We start from the raw sequence: 20,001 nt of genomic DNA on the forward strand, positions 1-20,001 counted from the left end.
CAAACTTGTTGATGATTTGGCTGCTGATTTGGGAACCTGAATACCGGGAATCGTCCATATCTGGCTACGGCTGCAGTCAGTAGAGACTACCACCTACCTTACCTTTAAATTTTTATTACTTTAAAACTTTTATTACTTTTATGGAGCTCGGTTTGACCAATTATTTTGAACACTGTTTTTGGAAAATTGTTTATTTTAGTTTATGGTTGGTAATGTTTAATAAACTGGTTATTTTGTGTTATATTTGGTTTAATTCCTTTCTATAGATCCTAGAAAAGACTACCCGACAAATATTTTGTATTAGAATTAGTATAGTGGAAGGTGGCTAAAAATATATTGGTGGCCTCTCAGGCCGGGTGCGCCCGATTTCGGTTCGCCCATAGGTGTGCCTGACGGAGGGTTAAATAACAAAATCGTTTAAAAATTCTATAATTATTTTAATTGTTTGACCTGAGAAACCATTTTGAATTTTCAATGCATTTTGAAAATGGGTATTTTGCATTTTGCATTTGAAATGCTTTTCTAAAAACCATTTTGCATTTTGCATTTTCAAATGGAAAAATTTTGACCCATTTCCATTTTGCATTTCAAATGGTTTTGGGTACCCATTTTGCACATCTCTGAACATATTATTTCACAACAAAAAATTTGTGCTCAATTCTGTCATGAAGAGAATTTGTAGAGTTGGAAATGAATTAATAGATGTCGCTGATATTTTCGTTTTAAATTTCGATACAGCCAAATTAATTCACCACTTTTTAGTAAATGTAAATAACGAACTATCATAATCTATGCATAGGTATACTTAAGCAGCTTAAGTATTAATCATATATTTTTTATTTCAGTTAGCTTGATAGTTGCGTATAATGCTTTATTTTTACTATATTTTTTATTTGTGTTTTACTATTGTTTTCAAAAGAATTTATAATCTTACTGTAAAAGCCCAATAGGGCGTTAAGAAATAAATAAAACAACCACTGAAAAGCTAAAAAATCTTTTAGAATGTCGCAAGCCAAATGCGATTTTAATTAAATGCTGTAAGGTAGGTATAGATATTTTTTCAGTATTCTAGACATCTTACATCAAAATGTATCTTCAAAATAATTCTATTGTTCTTCCCCGACATGTATGCTTTCAGGTAAGTTCGTTGATCTTTATTTAGTATCCAGTGAAAGAATTGTGGGTAATTATTACACACATCCAAACGGCACGAGGCGTGCTAAGCTGCCTCATAAGCCCGCCTCGCGCTGTCCGAACGAAGATTTCGACTCTTTTACGTTTTATACAATATGTCGTGCCATCTGCCTACTACTGCAAGGTATACCTATATAAAATTATTATGCTTATATAAGCGGAGGGTGCGACCGGCTTCAGCTCAGAACATAGTGCACTCGCTATTTGCTAGTCGCTGAACTCAGTCGACTGCCAACGGTGAAACCAGTCCGCACTTCACCGACGCGCGTTAACTCGTCTACCCGTATAATCTATAATAACTTAGTTCTACACTGCCCCAGAGGAAACAACCATGAAGAAAGCGCTCCTAGTGTTACTACTCTTGCAGCTATGGGCACTTTCAGCGGATGCCAGGTAAATGTTTATTTTTATTTCAGCTACAATCTTTGTAAATTGTCGACGGCGTTATTACCAAAACATCGTATTATTTCAAATATGCTCTTCGTTAGAATTTATCAATCACATTATTTTAAAAATAATACTTTCTTTTTAAAATTATTACTTACACAAAAAAATGGAATCATAATTAATATGTATATTTAGATTGTGCTTATTAATTTCTAATTTAACGATTGTCCAAAACATGGTTTATTAAATAAGTAATTAAATTTACAGTTATCAGTCCTTAATTTTGTCGTTATGCTTTTTAGAGTCGACAGTTAAGCATTTTTAAACTTTCTGTCTGTCTACATTTATTTATTTTACTTAACACCACTAATATACTATTTTTTTGTAATTAAATCACAATGCGTTGTTTTTTATATTAATTAGGTATGTTCGCGAGTTTTTGTAGACTATTTCTAAGCCGTGAAAAGGTTTAAAAAAAACAACATTTTTTCATGAATTAATTTTTGATTTTTATTTTCATGATTTAAGATAAAAACAAGTCAAAATAAGTAATCATGGGGATATTTAGGTTTTAAGGTTTTTAATGCAATTGGAAAACATAGTGATTCTATTTTTATTTCCATTGATAAATAAATAATAAAGGTGGTATATCTAATAGATAAATCCAAGAAGAAACAACAGACTTGTTTCCTCTTTGATCCACCGTCTGTAGTGAAGTTATAATTCTATAAATCCATTTTGTGCGATATCTTAACGAGTACTTTTTATGGGTTTTTGTTGTATAGATCAGCGAGACAATACCAATGACAGTGATGTTTAAAAAAATAAATCAAAAATTAATTTTTCTTTCTTGAACAGGTATATCGAAAATGTTTATTTTAATATACCTAACCAGAAATAAGCTGTGATTTGTTTTAGCACGAAAAGGAAAAATATTTGATATCTGTCTACTTAATGTAATGGGAAATATAAATTGTTAAAAAAGTAACTTTACTTATTGCTACGTTTAATTTATTGTAAAATTTTGTTTTACTTTTTAATTTTTTTCACGATCAATAATGTTTTTTTTTATTACGAATTTAAGCGCAATCGACATCAATTTTTTTTTATATGCACAACGGTGTTTAACACAAAATTACCTAATTATTGATTTAAGTAAAACACATATCTACCATACTTTTTTTCATTTTGCAAAATGGGAAAAAAAAAATTAAATATGCTGTGTTCTAAATATTAAACAATGATACATCACAAAGCGTTATAATTTTGTAGTATTTTTATTATTAATTTGCATTTAGCTTAATGAATTATTGATGTTCTTTACTCAAACTTGCGGCTTTTTCTTGTTCTCGTTTTTACAACGATTTATTAAATGTTTCTATTCGTGATCGATAAAATTATACAGTAAAAATATCGATGGATCACTATTATTAGGATTGTTATTGATTGACTCGTGTAACGAAGTTCCATCAAACTTTACAATACCAAGATTTCTATTTAAAAATATTCCCGGTTGCGAAAATCTTAATCTTAATATGAAGTATTAAAAAAGCGTAGAAAACTTTATTATTTTTGGTGTGAATGCAGAACAAGAGTCTCAAGCGGCTCCCCACATTGTGTTTATTGGTGCATACGTATTCATATCTGACCACCTTTTGTCTTTCTTGAACTTGAAATTATCTTTTAAATTTGACGAATTGAAACAACTGGCCCTAGATGATCACCAAATTCAATATTTATACAATTAGTTTTTTGTGTATTTTTTCTTTTTAACTGAAATAATCTTTTCGGAAGTCGAAGAACAAGTTTGAAACATGCTGTCCGAAAGCAATGCATCTGAGTGAGTAGGTACCCACTGGGTTCGACTCAACTCTGGTTGCAATACTTGAACTTATTTTACTTACTTACCCGTAGGATGTGTAGGACGTAGGTACTTCGATAGTGTAGGTGTTAACTGTAGGAATGTAAATGACTTCCTTTTTTTGTCATTTTCCACGGAGAGTTTGTGTAACCTTTATTACATATAAAGAGAGATATAGACATATCCATTAACTGTTAAGTATTTTTTAGAACTTTTAATCGACATTTTAATATGTGAGATAGATAACTGTACATCGAATATGATAAAAAATAATAGGTTAGGTTAGATTCAGAAGCTTTTTAAAATATTTATTAATTTATCATGGAACCCTAAATTGTCTTCGGAGTTGCGCAAAGGTTCCTTGATAAAACAAAACATTGATGCAAAGTAAGACCCTAACCTAACCTAACTTTATCTAGTATTTTATCGTGTTCTGTTTTTTCGTTGTTTCTGTTTTCCGGTTACCGACAAAGTACCGTATTTGCCGCGGGGACGACCAACAGTGGTAGGAATTTATATTATTTTGTACCAATATACTTAAACAATTTTAAATCTTCAATGTAAAGTATTAAGTGAAATAAGTTATCATGTATCGATGTCTATGGATTTTGTACCTATTTGTTATTTGTACCGCATATTTAACAAAAAAAAAGTTGACATAGTAAACATGAATGCGTCATAATGGCTGTATCAAGGTCTATAACTGTACGCGGCGGTTCTACAGGGGCGCACGGAATACGCTGCAAAAGTAAAGTACATTGAACTTCGATAATACGAAGTTGCAAGGGTGTATTATAAAAATTGTATAAAAGTGTTGAATCTGAAACTCTAAGCGGAACCCCGAAATGTTTTTGTAGGTGTACAGCTTCAGGTGAATTTAATGGACTGTAGGTAAATAACTATAATATAATTGGGTGAAAGTGAATTTTAGGGATGACACAATAATGTTAGGTAAAAGATACCATGGTTTCAGTCACGAGAACATTAGATCTAGGTTATTAGGATTATGGACAGGACCATAATAAACATCTCATAGTAGGTATATATAATATCAGTTTATCTTCGAGAGCGCTATATACATATATAGGTGATCACAACGAAATAACGAACACTTATCAAAAACAGTGTTAACGAAAAAAACAAAAACAACCTTACTAAAAAACGTGTTGTAAATATTACGCGGCGCGTAATATTTTGCACAGTGAAAAGCTTGATTTATTACCATGACGTTTTTTTTACTAAAACGGTCTTAAACCAGGATCGAGGCCGGCTTTGCCACACCAATGTTGAACATTCGTGTAAGACGGTAAAAGTCAAAGACACAATCTTTTTTGTTTCTTCCCCTCTTTTTTCTTCTTGTAAATGATGTGCAAGTAGGAACTTTTGAATGGAACGGTAAGAAATTAAAAAAATATATATTTCGACATGTAATCCTCCGGGTTAGACGACCTAATAAAATAATTTTATTTAATTAAATCTCAATCTGCGTCATACAATTAACAGATACAGGGGAACACACGTAGTTTAGAGTGAGATGTTATCTAATATCCTAGTTACAATTTGTAATGTCATCTTTTTTTTCATATCTAGTCATATTATTCTCCCTTTTATTATTATTTTATTTATTACTCTCACTTGCGCCAACTCTTAACTTATCTCTTTATTTATTATTCTCCCTTGCGCTAACTCTTAACTTATTTCTTTCCTAAACGACGCATGTAACAGAACAAGAGATTCAAATGGAGCTCACAGTGGCAGAATCATACTTTCTTCAATCTTTTCATCGAGGGTGTGGAAAGTTTGTAAACATTAAATTGACAAATAAACATTTTCAAACCGACTAAACCTGCCATTTTGCTGATAATATCAAGTTGTTATGAATGTTAAATAAGTTTTCTGGCATGATATCACTTTCAAATTAAGATGTATGTATATGTTATGCGTCTTTTCATAAAATGTGCGTGTCATTTTGTGCATGCAACAAGTGCGATTGTGAGCAATATATTGTCTCAATAATGGAGCTAGCCACAAAGTGGTTTTTCCTACTCCGTCACTGGTTTGTGGGCACCGTTAGTTATACTCTCGTCAGTTTGAAGAAATTATCACGTTTCATCTGAAAACATCGCTTTTGGAATGGAATAACTGTACTGGAGACGACTTTATTTCACAGCAGTACGTACCTGGGTTACTGTTGGCATTACGTGACCTTAATTAGCAAATCTTCGACGTCCATTTTGTCAACTATACAGGTGAAATAAAAACTTAAATTTATTACTAATTTTAAAATTTCTGCACATTGTTTTTAATTACTTTATATGCAAATAACAAATACGCCTAAATAGTCCAATTGCAATTTTAATCTGAGCATTTAATATTTTTTTAATTTTTTCGGAAATCGCTTGATTCTATGCATGTACCTACCTACAGCATTCCTTTAGATTATATTCATTCTGCGCAATAAAAGTTATAATTTACCTACAATGAGCTCGTACAACTTTTTATTTATTTTTAGCCTCCAGCGAGGTATTACTTAAAAGAAATATTTTGGCGATGCTTTAAATTGGAATGTATCGTGTATTTGTTTTAGGTTCAGTTGCGTGCATCAAAATCACAGGTTAAATATCGGTGGTCAACGGAAACCCTACAAAATGTTCTAAAGCTTAGCGTATTACTGCGGTGACTGCTTGTTTTAGAATAACGCGATCGATCACCAATTAAATTTATTATTGGAATGTAGTTATAAAATTATTCTTGTATGTGGTTTAAACACAACTAACTAAATCGGTCTTTTATACACACACCTTGCTTCATTCACATTCCTACATAGTCTCGTACTGTTTTGTTATTCTGACTCTTGACGTGGCCCTACTCAAGTATGGGGTGCAGAAAAACAGACTGCAGGTTTGAAGGGCCGGTATATCCCTTGCGATGGGGGTAGGAACCTGGAAAGAGTCTCAGTGTGTAGGGAGGGTCGTGCTGTTTTCAGTCGTTAACATGGTTTGGTCCGGACAAGACCGGGGCTTATCGCTGTCCGCACGTTTCTTGAAAACGACCTTTCTTTCGTCACCACCCAGCAGGCCTTCCGGCTGCACTTCCTCACAGTAAGTTAATCGTTCTACCGTCCCTCACCTAATTTAATCGCGAGTTGCTGGTTCCACACTAAGACCTAGGTGTTTAGGAAGACCCAAAACGGTAATAATATCCGAACATTTAAAGGGAGTGAGAGAAGTTATCGAACGGCCCCATAGGAGCTCTGCCCGGAAGAATTCAATTGCATTGGGCATTGCTGACCGCTCATTAAGGAGTGTTTTTGCATCACGACTTATCATTCCACTCCTAGGAGATTGTGAAACAAGAAGTGTTGAAGCCTCCTGACTATTAAAACCAAATGAATCGCTCCCAAGAAATGTTGAACCGGATCAATGAGAGGTCAACTTTTTTCAGTAGTGACGAGGCCCACTTCCACCTCTATGGAGCAGTGAATAAACCAAATTTTCGGTACTGGGCTGAAAATAACCTAAGGTAACTTCACGGGAGACCTCTCCACTCCCCGAAAGTGACCGTGTAGTGGGCGATTTCCAAATTTGCCGTGATTGGGTTTTATTCTTGAGGAGAATGGACGAACCGTGACTGTCAGCGCTCAACGTTATGTTTCCATGTTGGACATTTTTTTGAACCTCAATTGGAAGAACTATTGGAGGAAGTAGATCTGGGACACATTTGGTTTCAACATGACAGTGCTACGGCCCACACTGCGAGTCATTGAAACTCGAGGTTTCTGCGACTGATGTTCCATACCGGTCCCTCTGAGGAGTGACGTGGGGTGGTCCGTGCGCTTTTCTGATATATGAATTTGCGACTTCTTCATGTGAGGCTGTTTCCAGAAAGTTTTTTCTTTAAACATCGGGTTCACACCTTGGAAGAACTCAAGGATCTAATTCAGGAGGAAATCCCTGTCGGGATGTACTAAAATGCGGCACATCTCCCATAAATTCAAATTCAACCTTTCGGCAAAATTCAGAAATCGCTTTCATCAATGTATCGCTGCTGCGGGCCATAATCTTCTGATGTCATCTTCAGAACTTTATGCATAAAACGTCACGATGTACTGAATAAAAATAAATTAACTCCATTTCTGAAGTTGCGCCGTTTTTCTTTTAATAACCCTTCAAAACTGCACAGTCTGTTTTGCTGTATGCTTGATCTTTCGTCCCGTGTCCGAGGAGTAAGGCTCTCGACTAACAATCCGGAGGTCGCGGGTTCAAATAAAATCGGGTCGGGTGAAATACATTTTATTTGATTAATAATTTGTGTTGGGATTATTTTGAGGTATGCCTATAAAAAATGTCTTCCTCAAGTGTCTCCGAATTCTACCATTCACATGTTCTCCTTTCTTAGCTCGTTGCGTTTTTTGAATGTCATAACACATATGGTCTTACTAATAAACGTGCTTAATATTTTACGCAACTGATAAAAACATCATTAATTTTGGGTAAATGATTATTTATCAGTTGTGTAAAATTATTATTTTATATTAGTAATGGGGCAAATACATTAATTATTATTATGTACTTGTAAATACAGGTAATTATTATTTTAGCCTAGCTTCCTTAGGTGTTATATAAGTAGAGTTATACAGGGTGTATCGGCACGTACCCGACAAACTTTAACCAGCTATTCCTTAGCACATTTGGAGTAAAAAATGTTATGGGCGCTTTGCTGTCCGGTAACATTTTTTTTAATAAAAAATTACTATTCATATTTTCACCACATGTCACCAATGTTTTATCCTTTGTCAAAGTTTGAAAACCCGTCTGCCAATATTTTGTTCGAGTTTCGTTGAATAATGTACGTACGTACCTACGTTGGCGCGCTTTTACAATCACAACGAAATGGCACAGCACCATTCGTCTCATTTTTAACTATTATTATTTAGTGTGTACGAAAGAGCGAGGACACTTTTTGACGCACTTGCTAATAACAGCTGTTGAACGCGAGAAACAAGGCAAATGACAGTGACGGAGTGTGGTTTTTTTTATTTTTTGTTTTTAATGGAAAAAAAATGTTACCGGATAGCAAAGCGCCAATAACATTTTTTACTCCAAATGTGCTGAGGAATAGCTGGTTAAAGTTTGTCGGGTACTTGCCGATACACCATGTATATGTAAAGCCACCCCCCTCATACACACAGGCATAGCGTTCTATGGGGGTACAACTATACATTTTTACAAAAAATACTTCTTGATTCTACATTGCAATATTTTAGTTGTATTACTCACACTCAGGCAGCGCCTTGGTGGGTTCCCATTACAAGCTTTTGTTTTGTATTTATATTTAATAATATTTTTATATCTATGTAATAATTATCAAATTAAATTTGGGAGGCTAGTACCGCCGCTCCGTGACTATATATTGCATAGCAAATACCTCTGCCATAGGTCACCCCAAGTGGTTGGCTGCGTTTGGTGTGCGTGTAGGGGTGCCCGGTTTCACTGGGTGAGGTGTGTTCAGGATGCGCCTGCCCACCAGCTGCGTGGCGTGCCAGATCGGAAGAGGCTGCTTCGGGGTGACCCTTTTGATCTCTCCAACTTGTCTCTCGACCCTTAGCCTTGCGCCGCCGCAGTGGGACTGATACATTCATTCGTTCGTCACTCCTGGACACACCGGTCTCTAGATTCCTATGTACTGTTAGAAAATGCGTTTTGATGGGCTCGAACCGTGTGCTATAAATCAAATATACAATATTCACGACTACCAGGCTAGCTCATGCGGGTTTCATGTCTTCAGTTCGTTTGAATAAAGAGAGAACAGCCGCCTCCTGTAGGTTGATAGAACAAGAGATTTCTTGGAAATAAAACAATCTAGGTATGGTGCTACAAAAATGTCTTCAAGAAGACCTTTATTACAGCACTTGAATCTACGCGTAGGAAAAGCTTTAAATCTCTTTAAAAATGATGTTAAATTTATCGGAAGAAATCAGATACAGGAGCAAACAGAATAAAATTGGAACGATACCATAGAGCGAGAATATTGTGGACGTCCAGTGTGGCAACAGTGGGACACGGCTGGCGATAGCGGCAAAAACTAACTCGAAATATACTAATATACTCAGTTGGTTTGTTGGCACAACACTTTCAAAACTGTTTTGCAAAGAAAATCTCGAATTCCAAGCGGAGAAGCGAAACGACGACCGTCGAAAGCTGGGAACCAAGAGAGCTCTGCCCTCCCTCAGAGCTGTGGCCCGGCGGCCTCACACCTTTTACCTTGCCAGAACTTCCTCGCCTTCCTTCCTCGCCTTCCTTCCCCTTCCCCTTAAAAATATCCTCCACACAGCATCTCCAAAGATGATATAGGGAAGTGATTTTCCTCAGGACCTCCCGTTAGTGTAAAAAAATAATAAAAAAACAACAGTCATACACTTTTATTGTACATTAAGTATCGTGCTGTCTCGTTCATACTCGGTTGTCTCTTTCATTCATTTAGACACACATTACTTTACGATGATCTAAATGTTTTTTTTTATGTTACAGCGTGAAGCACCGCGAGAGGCCATCGCCGAGGCCGGCGGCGGCGACGGAGGGGCCTGCACCGACGGGCGTCATGCAAGAGCTCAGTGGATTCATCAGCCCATTCCTATCCTGGCGCTTCAACGCCGGGCCTGGCTCGCTGTGGCCCGGCAATATACCCATCTTGTCGAACACCAACTACCCCAGCAATCCGGTCTTCATGTAAGTGACGCAGTAGGATTATAGGATTTGTGAAGTATGAAGTATTTTTAAAATAAATATTTGCCTCAGGATCATTGCATTTCATAAAAAAACAAATATACATGTCGAATGTTAGTAAACTTGAAAAATTACGAGATATGTCCAATGACATCATAAAAATACAAGACACGTTATATTCAAACTAATCCAACAAAATTTACGACAATGACAGCCATTGGAATAATAATGGTGACTGGACCCAGTTTAGTGTAACCATTGTCTCAGTAATGTTTCGTTTCTCCATGAATTCATTTAAGAATCTGGAAAACATTGGAACAAATTACATATGCATTTCCGATAAAGAACTACTCACGAACTGGCGATGCCTGTGTGGGATTTTTTGATATTATACATAGGTACATAATATACAATTATTAATTTTGGCAAGACCTAATTTATCGCTTATTTGATATATGGTAAGTATTTACAATTTTGATAATTAAAAGTACGTTAACGTTGAACTAGAATAATTCAAGTTTAAAATTCGATAAGATTCATTTTCGCATTTCATATTTGTCAACAACATATTGTATTTATGAGCTCAGGCGTTCCAATTATCGCTTTTCGCATTTTTTAATGTGTAATGTTTTCCTAGTATACGAAGATGGGCCTTGAATAATTAATACAATGGTAGAACTCACCGAGATATTTTTTTTCGGCGGAATACTTTCGATTGACACGAAAACTGACTAAGTACCTATCATAATCAATGTTGGACTGCCCTGACACTATAAATTTGCTATCTTTACATATACCTAAAAAATATACTAGACGGAATATTTTATTCTACAACAATAACTTCGCTACGAATTCTGTGTTAGGAAGAATACATAGGTTGGGCAATGAACTAAGTGAAGATGCTGACATATTTAATTTAAACTTCAATACATTTAAAGCCACATTAGTCCACCATTTTTTAAAAGTAAATAATGTATGAGGAATCATTATGTTTTATTTCGATTTTCTATTGTTTGTTTTATACTGTTGTTAAAAATGAAATTTGTAATTGTTATGTACTTAAAAGCACAATAGCGCGTCAATAAATAAATAATATATTATTTATTAGAAATTCCGAAAAATCAAGGCCTGACTAAGCATAGTAATCCGACTAAGGGACCTTGGATGAATTGGACGTGAATAAAGGTTTGTCAGAAGATATATTATGTCGTTTAAAACATAAAATATAAAAGTTGTGGTTGGAGAAACGCCTGGAATATATTATGGCTGGATTAAGCAAATGAAACCCTTCATCTGCGTGTTGCACAGAGTTGAAATAAAATGAGTGCGTGGAAAGTCGGGGTATTGTAGCGTTCCATAATTTCTGCCTTGATTAAAATGGCGTGATAGTTAGCTGGTTAATTAAAAAAAAATCTTTTTGAATATTCTAACAATTTATAGAACCCACCTGAATGACCACGTTCATTGATATTAAGGCATACCGCTAATAGGTTCGCTGCAACCTTTTCTTCTTTCTCATAAATGATGAAACGCAAATAGAGGCTACAACGGAACTCTCATCAGCTAAATGGAGAACACGGTGTTGACCACAAAACCTCAAATGAGGCAGAAAGATGTGTTCATACGGAGCTCTCAGTGGTCGAACCAAACCTTTAATTTCTACTGAATGACAGTAGTAGCGTGGAAATAAATAACAATTAAAAAATGAGATTATATAATATTAGAGAAATTATGAAATTTATAGATAATAAAATATGGAGAGGCGTCAAAGCAAAACAAATAAAGGTATTTAGGGATGACAAGCAGTGGACTGAGGGTTTAATCGAATTTCAACGGTTATACTTAGGGATGACAAGGAGTGGTCTGAGAGATTTAATCGAAATTCAACGGTTTTACTTACAGATGACGGACTGAGGGGTTTAATCTAATTTCAATGGTTTTAGCTAGGTATGAAAAGCAGTGGTGTGAGGGGGTTTCGTCATAGATCAACGATTTTATTTAGGGATGATTTGACTTAGGGGGTTAGTTTAATTTTAGGGTTAGAGTCCCGGTGCAACAGCTAGCGAAATATGCAGTCCGCGTAATTTTTTTCAAATGAAATAATAGTTTGAAATTCGTTTTTAGCGACGTGTTTTACTTTTACATAACAATATAGAATAGTTGTTTGCAGCTCCATTCTAAATAGAAACATTTTCTTTCGTTGAGTTACATTTTAACATCGTGTACCCATTTATATATTTTTTTAAATGTACCCGATCGATGATAGTACTTTAATTTTGTAAAGATTGAATATTAATCTAAAAGATGCTAGTTTTGCTATTGAAAGCAATTAAAATTATTGTAGCGTTCTTTTTTTCTATACATTTTTTTGCTATACCATTTCATAATATTCAAATGTTTTTTTTTAATATATCTTTTTGAATTTCGATTTTGTTTTCGTGAATTGATGAATGCAAAACTTGGAAGCGGAAATTAACTTACTTTCCGACATGCTATCGAACTTATACGAAATAAATATCGGTCCTATCCGATCTCGATTTTGCTTCGTAGTTAGCGTGGTTGACGCCAGTCCCTTAGGAGGACGGTTGAATCCTGAGTCAAATCATTTTTTGTCAAGTTTAAAGACATTTTAAAAGTTCATATCAGTTACGGAAGATGGTTCAATCTTCCATAAAACCAAAAATGTATTTTTAAATCTATCGTCAAAAATATATTTTTTATTGATAGTTTAAGTTGATTAGTTAATAGTTTGAGTTGTTTTTTTATTATTTATTTATTTCGTTCCTACCCAACACAGTCATATGGAAGCGTCAATATTAACGATTCAAGCACTGCACCATCTTTGAATGTCATCTGTTCACCTTCGCTAAACGATGACATCCGCTCCAAGGGATTCCGTGGAACTTACTCTTAGAAGTGCTTGCATCAAATTGAGGAAGGCAATTGTATTCAATTATTCAAAGCGGCGGCGCACTGCTCACGTACCGCTCATCAGATGTAACTGCAGAGTGCAGAGGCGAGAATTTCTGTCACATGGTTCACGTTAGACACATAATTCACTCATCTTACTGCAAATGTCATCTATGCACAGCGTCACCCCGAATATGTTCCTACCTACTCACCAAAACCATAACCTTAAATTCCCCCGGTTTGATCGTAGTCACAGTCATCGGCTTGTTTCCATATCTTTGTTACTATTATCTATGGTACATACTTACCTACCGAAATTTTGGATTAGGACAGAAAGTCCCTAAAGTCATTAGTAGCTAGGTTTGGTTTGGACTGCTCAAACTTCCTCTTGTCTATGTCGTTGCTCTTCCCCTATTCTTCAACCTCACAACATTCCACAAATGGGACAGTCATAGTTCCTCAATGTCTGAAATTTCATGTTATTTTTTAGTCATACAAGAGCACACTGAATTTAGCACTATTAAATTTTGTTGAAAAAACTTTAAGTACCTACTTTCCGACGATATAGGCAGAAAATGATGATATTTTAGGAAAATCTCGCCGGTCGCTTATCAAAGCCGACTAAATTCCTAAAGTGCAGATCTGGGCGCGTGACGGATTGTGAAGTGTCAGGTGATCAAGTCAGTGCCATCAAGCTTCGAAATTGTGCAAATGGCAGCGATTTTTGTTGATGTTGATCGTTACTGCTGGATTTTATGTTGTTTTAAAGCAGGAGTATTAAATAAACGAAGTGATTATATTATTTTAAACACGTCGTTTACTTAGCGTCAGCACCAACTGACTTCGTAATATTGCAGTCGCACGCCTAGACCTGTACTCTAGTCGACCTTGCTGATAAACGTATGACGTCACGCGTCACGGTACATAAACTAATTGATGCGAATTGTGAATTGTGTTTCGACGGGACAGATATTTCAGTTTACTGTAAAAGCTCATAATTTCTTATTTTTTGAAGATAAAAATAATGATATTTGGATGATTTGTAAATCGCCGTTTTTGTAAAAAAATCACCTCAAGGTCGCTGTACAAATGTGTAATATATTTCTACATTGATCTATCTCATTACTAACCATAGACTAGACAAAGTGTTATCAGCTTATGGCTAACATATTGAATCCACCGGTTCGTCGGTCACTAATACAAAACTCATGTACAATGCATTCGATCAACGATTGAGTACATATATTACAATTTATTTACTTTCCGTACACGCAGATAATATAGATACCGGACCATACTTACCCGGGAGGTCACTCGCAATTATCACTGTTATTAGAGAAATCTATTAGAGAAATGTATATACAGTTAGCACGCTGAGGACATAATTGGAACACAATCAATTGGAAATGCTATTATTAATTCTGGTACATATTCATTTATTTATCGAAAAACTAATTTACTACCATTATTAACTCTTAAATACAAAGCATTTACATATAAAATACGCGACAATATCACAGGAACTCTTATAATACAGATTCGAACTGATTTGTGTACACGAAATCCTGTCGAGACTGAATCATACAGATGTTCATAAAGTTGGGAAAAGTTGACCCCTTTTCGATATTAACGCGACTGTATTACTTTCGTGACCTTGGAGTGAATGTTTGGTTTAGAGTTTAGATACAAAATATAATGTGTATTTGTATCGGAAATCTAAATATTTATCTTGTATAGGTATGTATACAATATGTGCTAAGAGCTTTTCTTCGGACCGCACGAACCACTCTTGAAGTGCAGTTAGACAATAAATTTGTAGAAATTCAACAAATAAACTAAGGAAAGTAAATGGTAATACCGATTTTGAACAAATTATGGTACATTAAGATGTGGGATTTTGGTTTTTTCTGGAATAAGACATTAAATTAACATTTTTCTGCTGAAAGTTCTCGTCTCTTCCAAAATGAAATTTATTTAAAAAACATATTAAATAAACAAGTTAAGTAAATATATAACATATTATATTTTGCATTTGTTAGAAGTCAACTTGAGTACAATGTTACCGTCTGGAACTTGCATCATTACTATATTCATGTACAAGCTATTGAAAGAATACAAAATATTTTTTTACGTTTTCTGTTTTAAAATGGGTACTGTAGCAATTTTGTTGAACTTCAATACTCGTTTAATTTAAATATATAGGCTTATATTGTCGGACAGAAGGATCTTCATTGATTTGGTACTTCTTTAAAAAATTCTAAATTATGCATTTGGTAGTCCAGAACAGCTTGCATTGATAACTGGATTCCACTACGTAATACTCGGGATTAATAGTCGGGATTTATTTCCATGCAGAATTTCTGGGACTTCACATTAGGTTTCTACATGTATAATGAGATTTTAATTCTACTCTTCCATGGAAGCTTTAGCTTGTGGTTGGGAAGAGGAGTGATATATGCATATTATATTTTTAATAAATTTCAACTTTTTGTAATACTTTACCTATGGTAGTCTCACATTCTCTTCTCTCTCACAAGTCTAAAACGGTAAAAAATCGTATGAAAACGATAAAGACAGAAGATACTAGAACCATACACTTACGACCACTCTCTCTCTCTCTCTCTCTGGGACTAGTACACACAATGTTGCTTATACATTTGCGTACTGAAACGCAAGCTGAACCTCGAACTACGAAAGGAACGAAGAATCAGAAAGCAACATTTCATTTGCTGTTGCTTCGTTCCTTTTCTCATATTTCGAAGCTCGGCTCTCTAACTCGATAACTACATTCCTCATTCAAAATTTTGAAGGTAGATATTTTTTCTAATAACTTTCAAATAATTATTATTTTCAGTAAATATTTACGTTGGTGAATTTTAATGTTAACAATTATTTTTTTATCTCAGCCCCAAAACATGATTCCATTACTTGTGTGAACTTAATCTTGACCTAATACTGTCTGTTTTTTATCTGTTTAAGATAAATTTTTAATTAAATAGATATTTATTTCATTACTTTTTTGTGTCACGCGTCTCAACACATTTCCTGTAAATAGTCTGCCTTTCATAACCGGTAAACAATCTCCTGTAGTCGTTATATTATATATAATCATTAAAAAAACTAATTACGGTTGTCTGTGATGATGTGCGTGATGTGAAATGTTGCTGAGTATTCCTGCTTAATGTAAAGCATAAAATTATGTACTTTGAATATTCAAAACTATGATATTTTATTTATAATAATTGCATATTTTAAATGTGTATTCCTATTCGTATTCCTTTTGTTAAAATTTATAACAAATACCTATTGTCATTTTCAGTTTACTGACGGTGTTTGAGTGACACGAGAAAGAGACCGTTAATATATTAGATTCGATTATAAAAAAATATGAAGATGATTTTGATGTATTTTAAATATTTAATAAGAATTTTTAATAAAATTTTTTTGGCAAAAAAAAACATAATCCGATATTAATGCGGTTATTGGAAAAACAATCCTGAAATTTAGTCATATATATTTTTTAAATCTTACAAAAATAAGATATAACAAAAAATTCAAGCTAAATCAGTGTTTCAACTTGATTTTTAAAGTAGTCATATGACTGATAATAAATAAACCCCTGCTTTAAAATTTTCATGTATCCTGAGGAGGGGGGTGGCTTGAGAAATAAATTATTTTCGTTTCCAGGGGAGGGAGAATTCGGCGATAAAAAACGAAGATATCAATACAAAAATAACTGATTTGTTACGAAATAAATAAAAGTTAGATTTTCTGAAAACAAAGATCTAAAAAGCTACACCAATGTTTTCGGAGCTGATGGCCTCAATTTAGAGTTAAATCTAGCTCGACTGCGCTTGACTCCTGATCGATTTTAGGAGTCTTTCACTGACTGACCCATAGATAATAGAAATAAAACGAGATATTGCAAGGAGTCGTGTTATCTGTCGCCGAGCTATTACTGTAAACTGACTATCGAATCGGGCTAGGCAATGCAATTTATGCGTTTGGTGTGTGGAAAGAAACAAAGGCGAAGCGCAGATGTGCTTAGAGATGATTTTCAGTAGTATCGATCATGGCCCATCTCCCTTGTTCATGTTATCTATGGACTGATTTTTAATATATTTTGTCTTTAGCGGTAAAGACGGAGATGACTCGGACGGGGGTACCCGCGAGCCCCTGCAGCCCGACACGGACGACGTGCTGAACCCGGAGATCGGACTGCAGGAGTTCTCGATGGCGCAGGCCGATGTCAACAAGGGCGAGAATACATTCTCCATGGCAAAATTCAACATCAACGACATGATGAACGAACTCTTCCGCGGACCCAAGCCCAGTCGCTGGTGGGAAGGGTAAGTTACTAATATTCACTATCAAAATACCGAAATATGTACTAACAATGCCATCATACACACCAATCTGCCAGCCACCTCCTACTACAATCTCTTTGTTGATAAAAATTACTTTTTTTTTCAGTACAAAACTTTTCTTAAAAAAGGCGTCGACCATTTCTAATTTGTCCACCTTATAGTTTGAAGAATTTTATAGCTAGCGTAATTTTTTTAAATGATTTATTTATTCAGTTGTTTTTACATTTGTATTTTACAAAGTGTCTTACAAAACTGAGTAGTATTCAGTTTGATTGAAAGAAATCTATCATTTTTACAGTCTCTCGTGTCTAAGATGAACGAAGTATGCGTGAAGAATGAGTTAATGATGAATGTAAGTAAGTCTAAAGTAATGGTGTTTGAAAGAGAAAGTACGAAAACAGTGTGCAATATAGCTGTGAATGAGGAATACTTGGAGCAGGTGGATGAATTTGTGTATTTAGGAAGCATGTTTACGAGAGATGGGAAGGCTGACAGAGATATTGAAAGAAGAGTAAATGCAGGTAACTCCATTAATGGAGGACTGAACGCAGTTGGCGCTAACAAAATATTGTCCAAAGAAGCGAAGTTAGCAGTCCACAATGGAGTGCTTGTACCTACCCTGATGTATGGAAGTGAGGCATGGAACTGGCAAAGAAAGGATGAAAGTAGATTGAATGCTGTTGAAATGAGATCCCTGAGGCGTATGTGTGGTAAAACCATGTATGATCGTGTGAGGAATGTGGATATCCGCAAAGAGTGCAAGGCTGATGTAAGCGTAATGAGTAAGATCAAGAAAGGGACGCTTAGATGGTTTGGGCATGTAGAGCGAATGAGCGAAGAAAGGAGTGTAAGGAGAATATACAATGCAAATGTGAATGGTAGCAGAAGTCGGGGACGCCCGAGGAAGACATGGCACGACCAAGTGAATCAGATACTTGAGTCGGGCCATGTCAAGAGTCAGAACAATAGAAGAGTATGTATGAGACGATGTATGAATGTGAATGAGGCAAGGAGTGTGTGCCAAGACCGAGTTGTTTGGCGGTCCGTCCTCTCTGCCTACCCCTGCGGGGAAACGGCGTGATGGTTAGTTAGTTAGTTAGTTAGTATCATTTTTACAATTTTTCAATATACAAAGGTATTAGCACCAATATTATTATTCATTGATACGTATTGTATCTTGATAATTAAGTTAAGTTTTAATTACATAATAATATATATTTTTTTACGTGATGCATTAATCTAAATTCTTGCAGTACCTATACTAAAACTAGGTTTGATTTCTCGACGTGCATCTTTACATATTAGGTATTAATAATATTATTATTATATGTATTACCTTATTTTCTTACTTTATTTTATGATTTTCTTTACTTTTCCCTTTTTTTGAAAAGGCTCAATAAACACTAACCATCAAATAAGTCCAAATATGCAAATGCATATTTATTATAATCAGATCTCTAATGGACCATGTTCAATTACAACTAATTAATATATATTGTATAGTAAAAAAATTACAGCTGTGACAAAAATAGGACACATAAACAATAAAGATAATGTCAAGTCAAGACAGAAACAAGGTTTTGGTGGAGTTCACGACTTCAGCCATATCAATATAAAATATTACTTGCGTAATGACTGCCAAAAATAATTACGGCTTACACCAAAAAATTCAAAGTCTTGACTTGAGTTGACAAGTGTGGCCATTCTGGACATTGGTGAATGGTATCCATAATTTGTAGAGTGTTGATTGAGGAAAATCAAATCATTATTTCTGAGTCTACGGAAAGGGATATTGAAAGGGATGAGTTGCAACAAAGAAGGTGAGTCATACTGTTAATAATTTTGAAAATGCAGATGAGATCAAAGTCCTTCCTTCATTTTTGTAAAGAAGAAAGATTTAATTTCACTTTTAGTCCATCTTATGAGTAATCGCGTCTTTCTAGCCTTAACCTCCAAGCAATTCCCTTTAAGGTATAGTTGGTTTATTCCCTTTAAGGGAGATATGTAAATACGAATGTTTGAGGGAGCCCGCTAATATAAACAAACGATAATAATTAAGCGAAAATGTTGAAAATATTTAATAATTAGCACAACTCGTTTGAAATAGAGCACAACTCTCGATAAATGCTTTGGTTACATTTAAAGATACAATGTGATTTTTTTATGCCTATAACATATAAAATAGCAGAACAATACGTGTTTTTAATAATTTTTGGAGCTTACTTTTCGATTCGATCGAGAGAACTTCATATAATTAACGTTTCGTATAACAAATGTACACATATAATCTTAAAAAATAAATCAATTTTTTTTGGAACTTAATAACTTAAAGAGTTAACGAGAAACTTGTTATAAATCGGTAGAAATTGGGTAAGAAGCGATGCTGAATGGATTAAGGATTGAATATATTATTGAGTTTCTTCGAGTGCTTCCAATGGTGAGGCTTCAGATTTCGTTATTATTAAGATGTAATAATAATATATATCTTCTTCTAGTTTCTTCCCCTTTTTCTATAAATACATTTATCACTTATTATTCAACCTACACGGAGAAAAAT

The 20,001-nt window shown here is 34.7% G+C and overlaps 1 protein-coding gene across 1 annotated transcript in view; it reads left to right on the forward strand.

Annotated features, from left to right (window-relative positions):
* Positions 1-1,370: 1,370 nt before the first annotated feature.
* Positions 1,371-20,001, forward strand: part of mfas (midline fasciclin) — a 45,463-nt gene continuing 26,832 nt past the window's right edge. Inside the window, exons 1-3 of the mRNA XM_089646133.1 lie at positions 1,371-1,587; positions 9,973-10,170; positions 17,211-17,426. Coding sequence (XP_089502259.1) covers positions 1,526-1,587; positions 9,973-10,170; positions 17,211-17,426 — 476 coding nt within the window. The 5' untranslated portion in view covers positions 1,371-1,525. The remainder of the gene's footprint in view (positions 1,588-9,972; positions 10,171-17,210; positions 17,427-20,001) is intronic.

Source organism: Hesperophylax consimilis, chromosome 23 (genome assembly GCF_061612785.1).
Source record: "Hesperophylax consimilis isolate HC1 chromosome 23, BYU_Hcon_1.0, whole genome shotgun sequence".
NCBI lineage: Eukaryota > Metazoa > Arthropoda > Insecta > Trichoptera > Limnephilidae > Hesperophylax > Hesperophylax consimilis.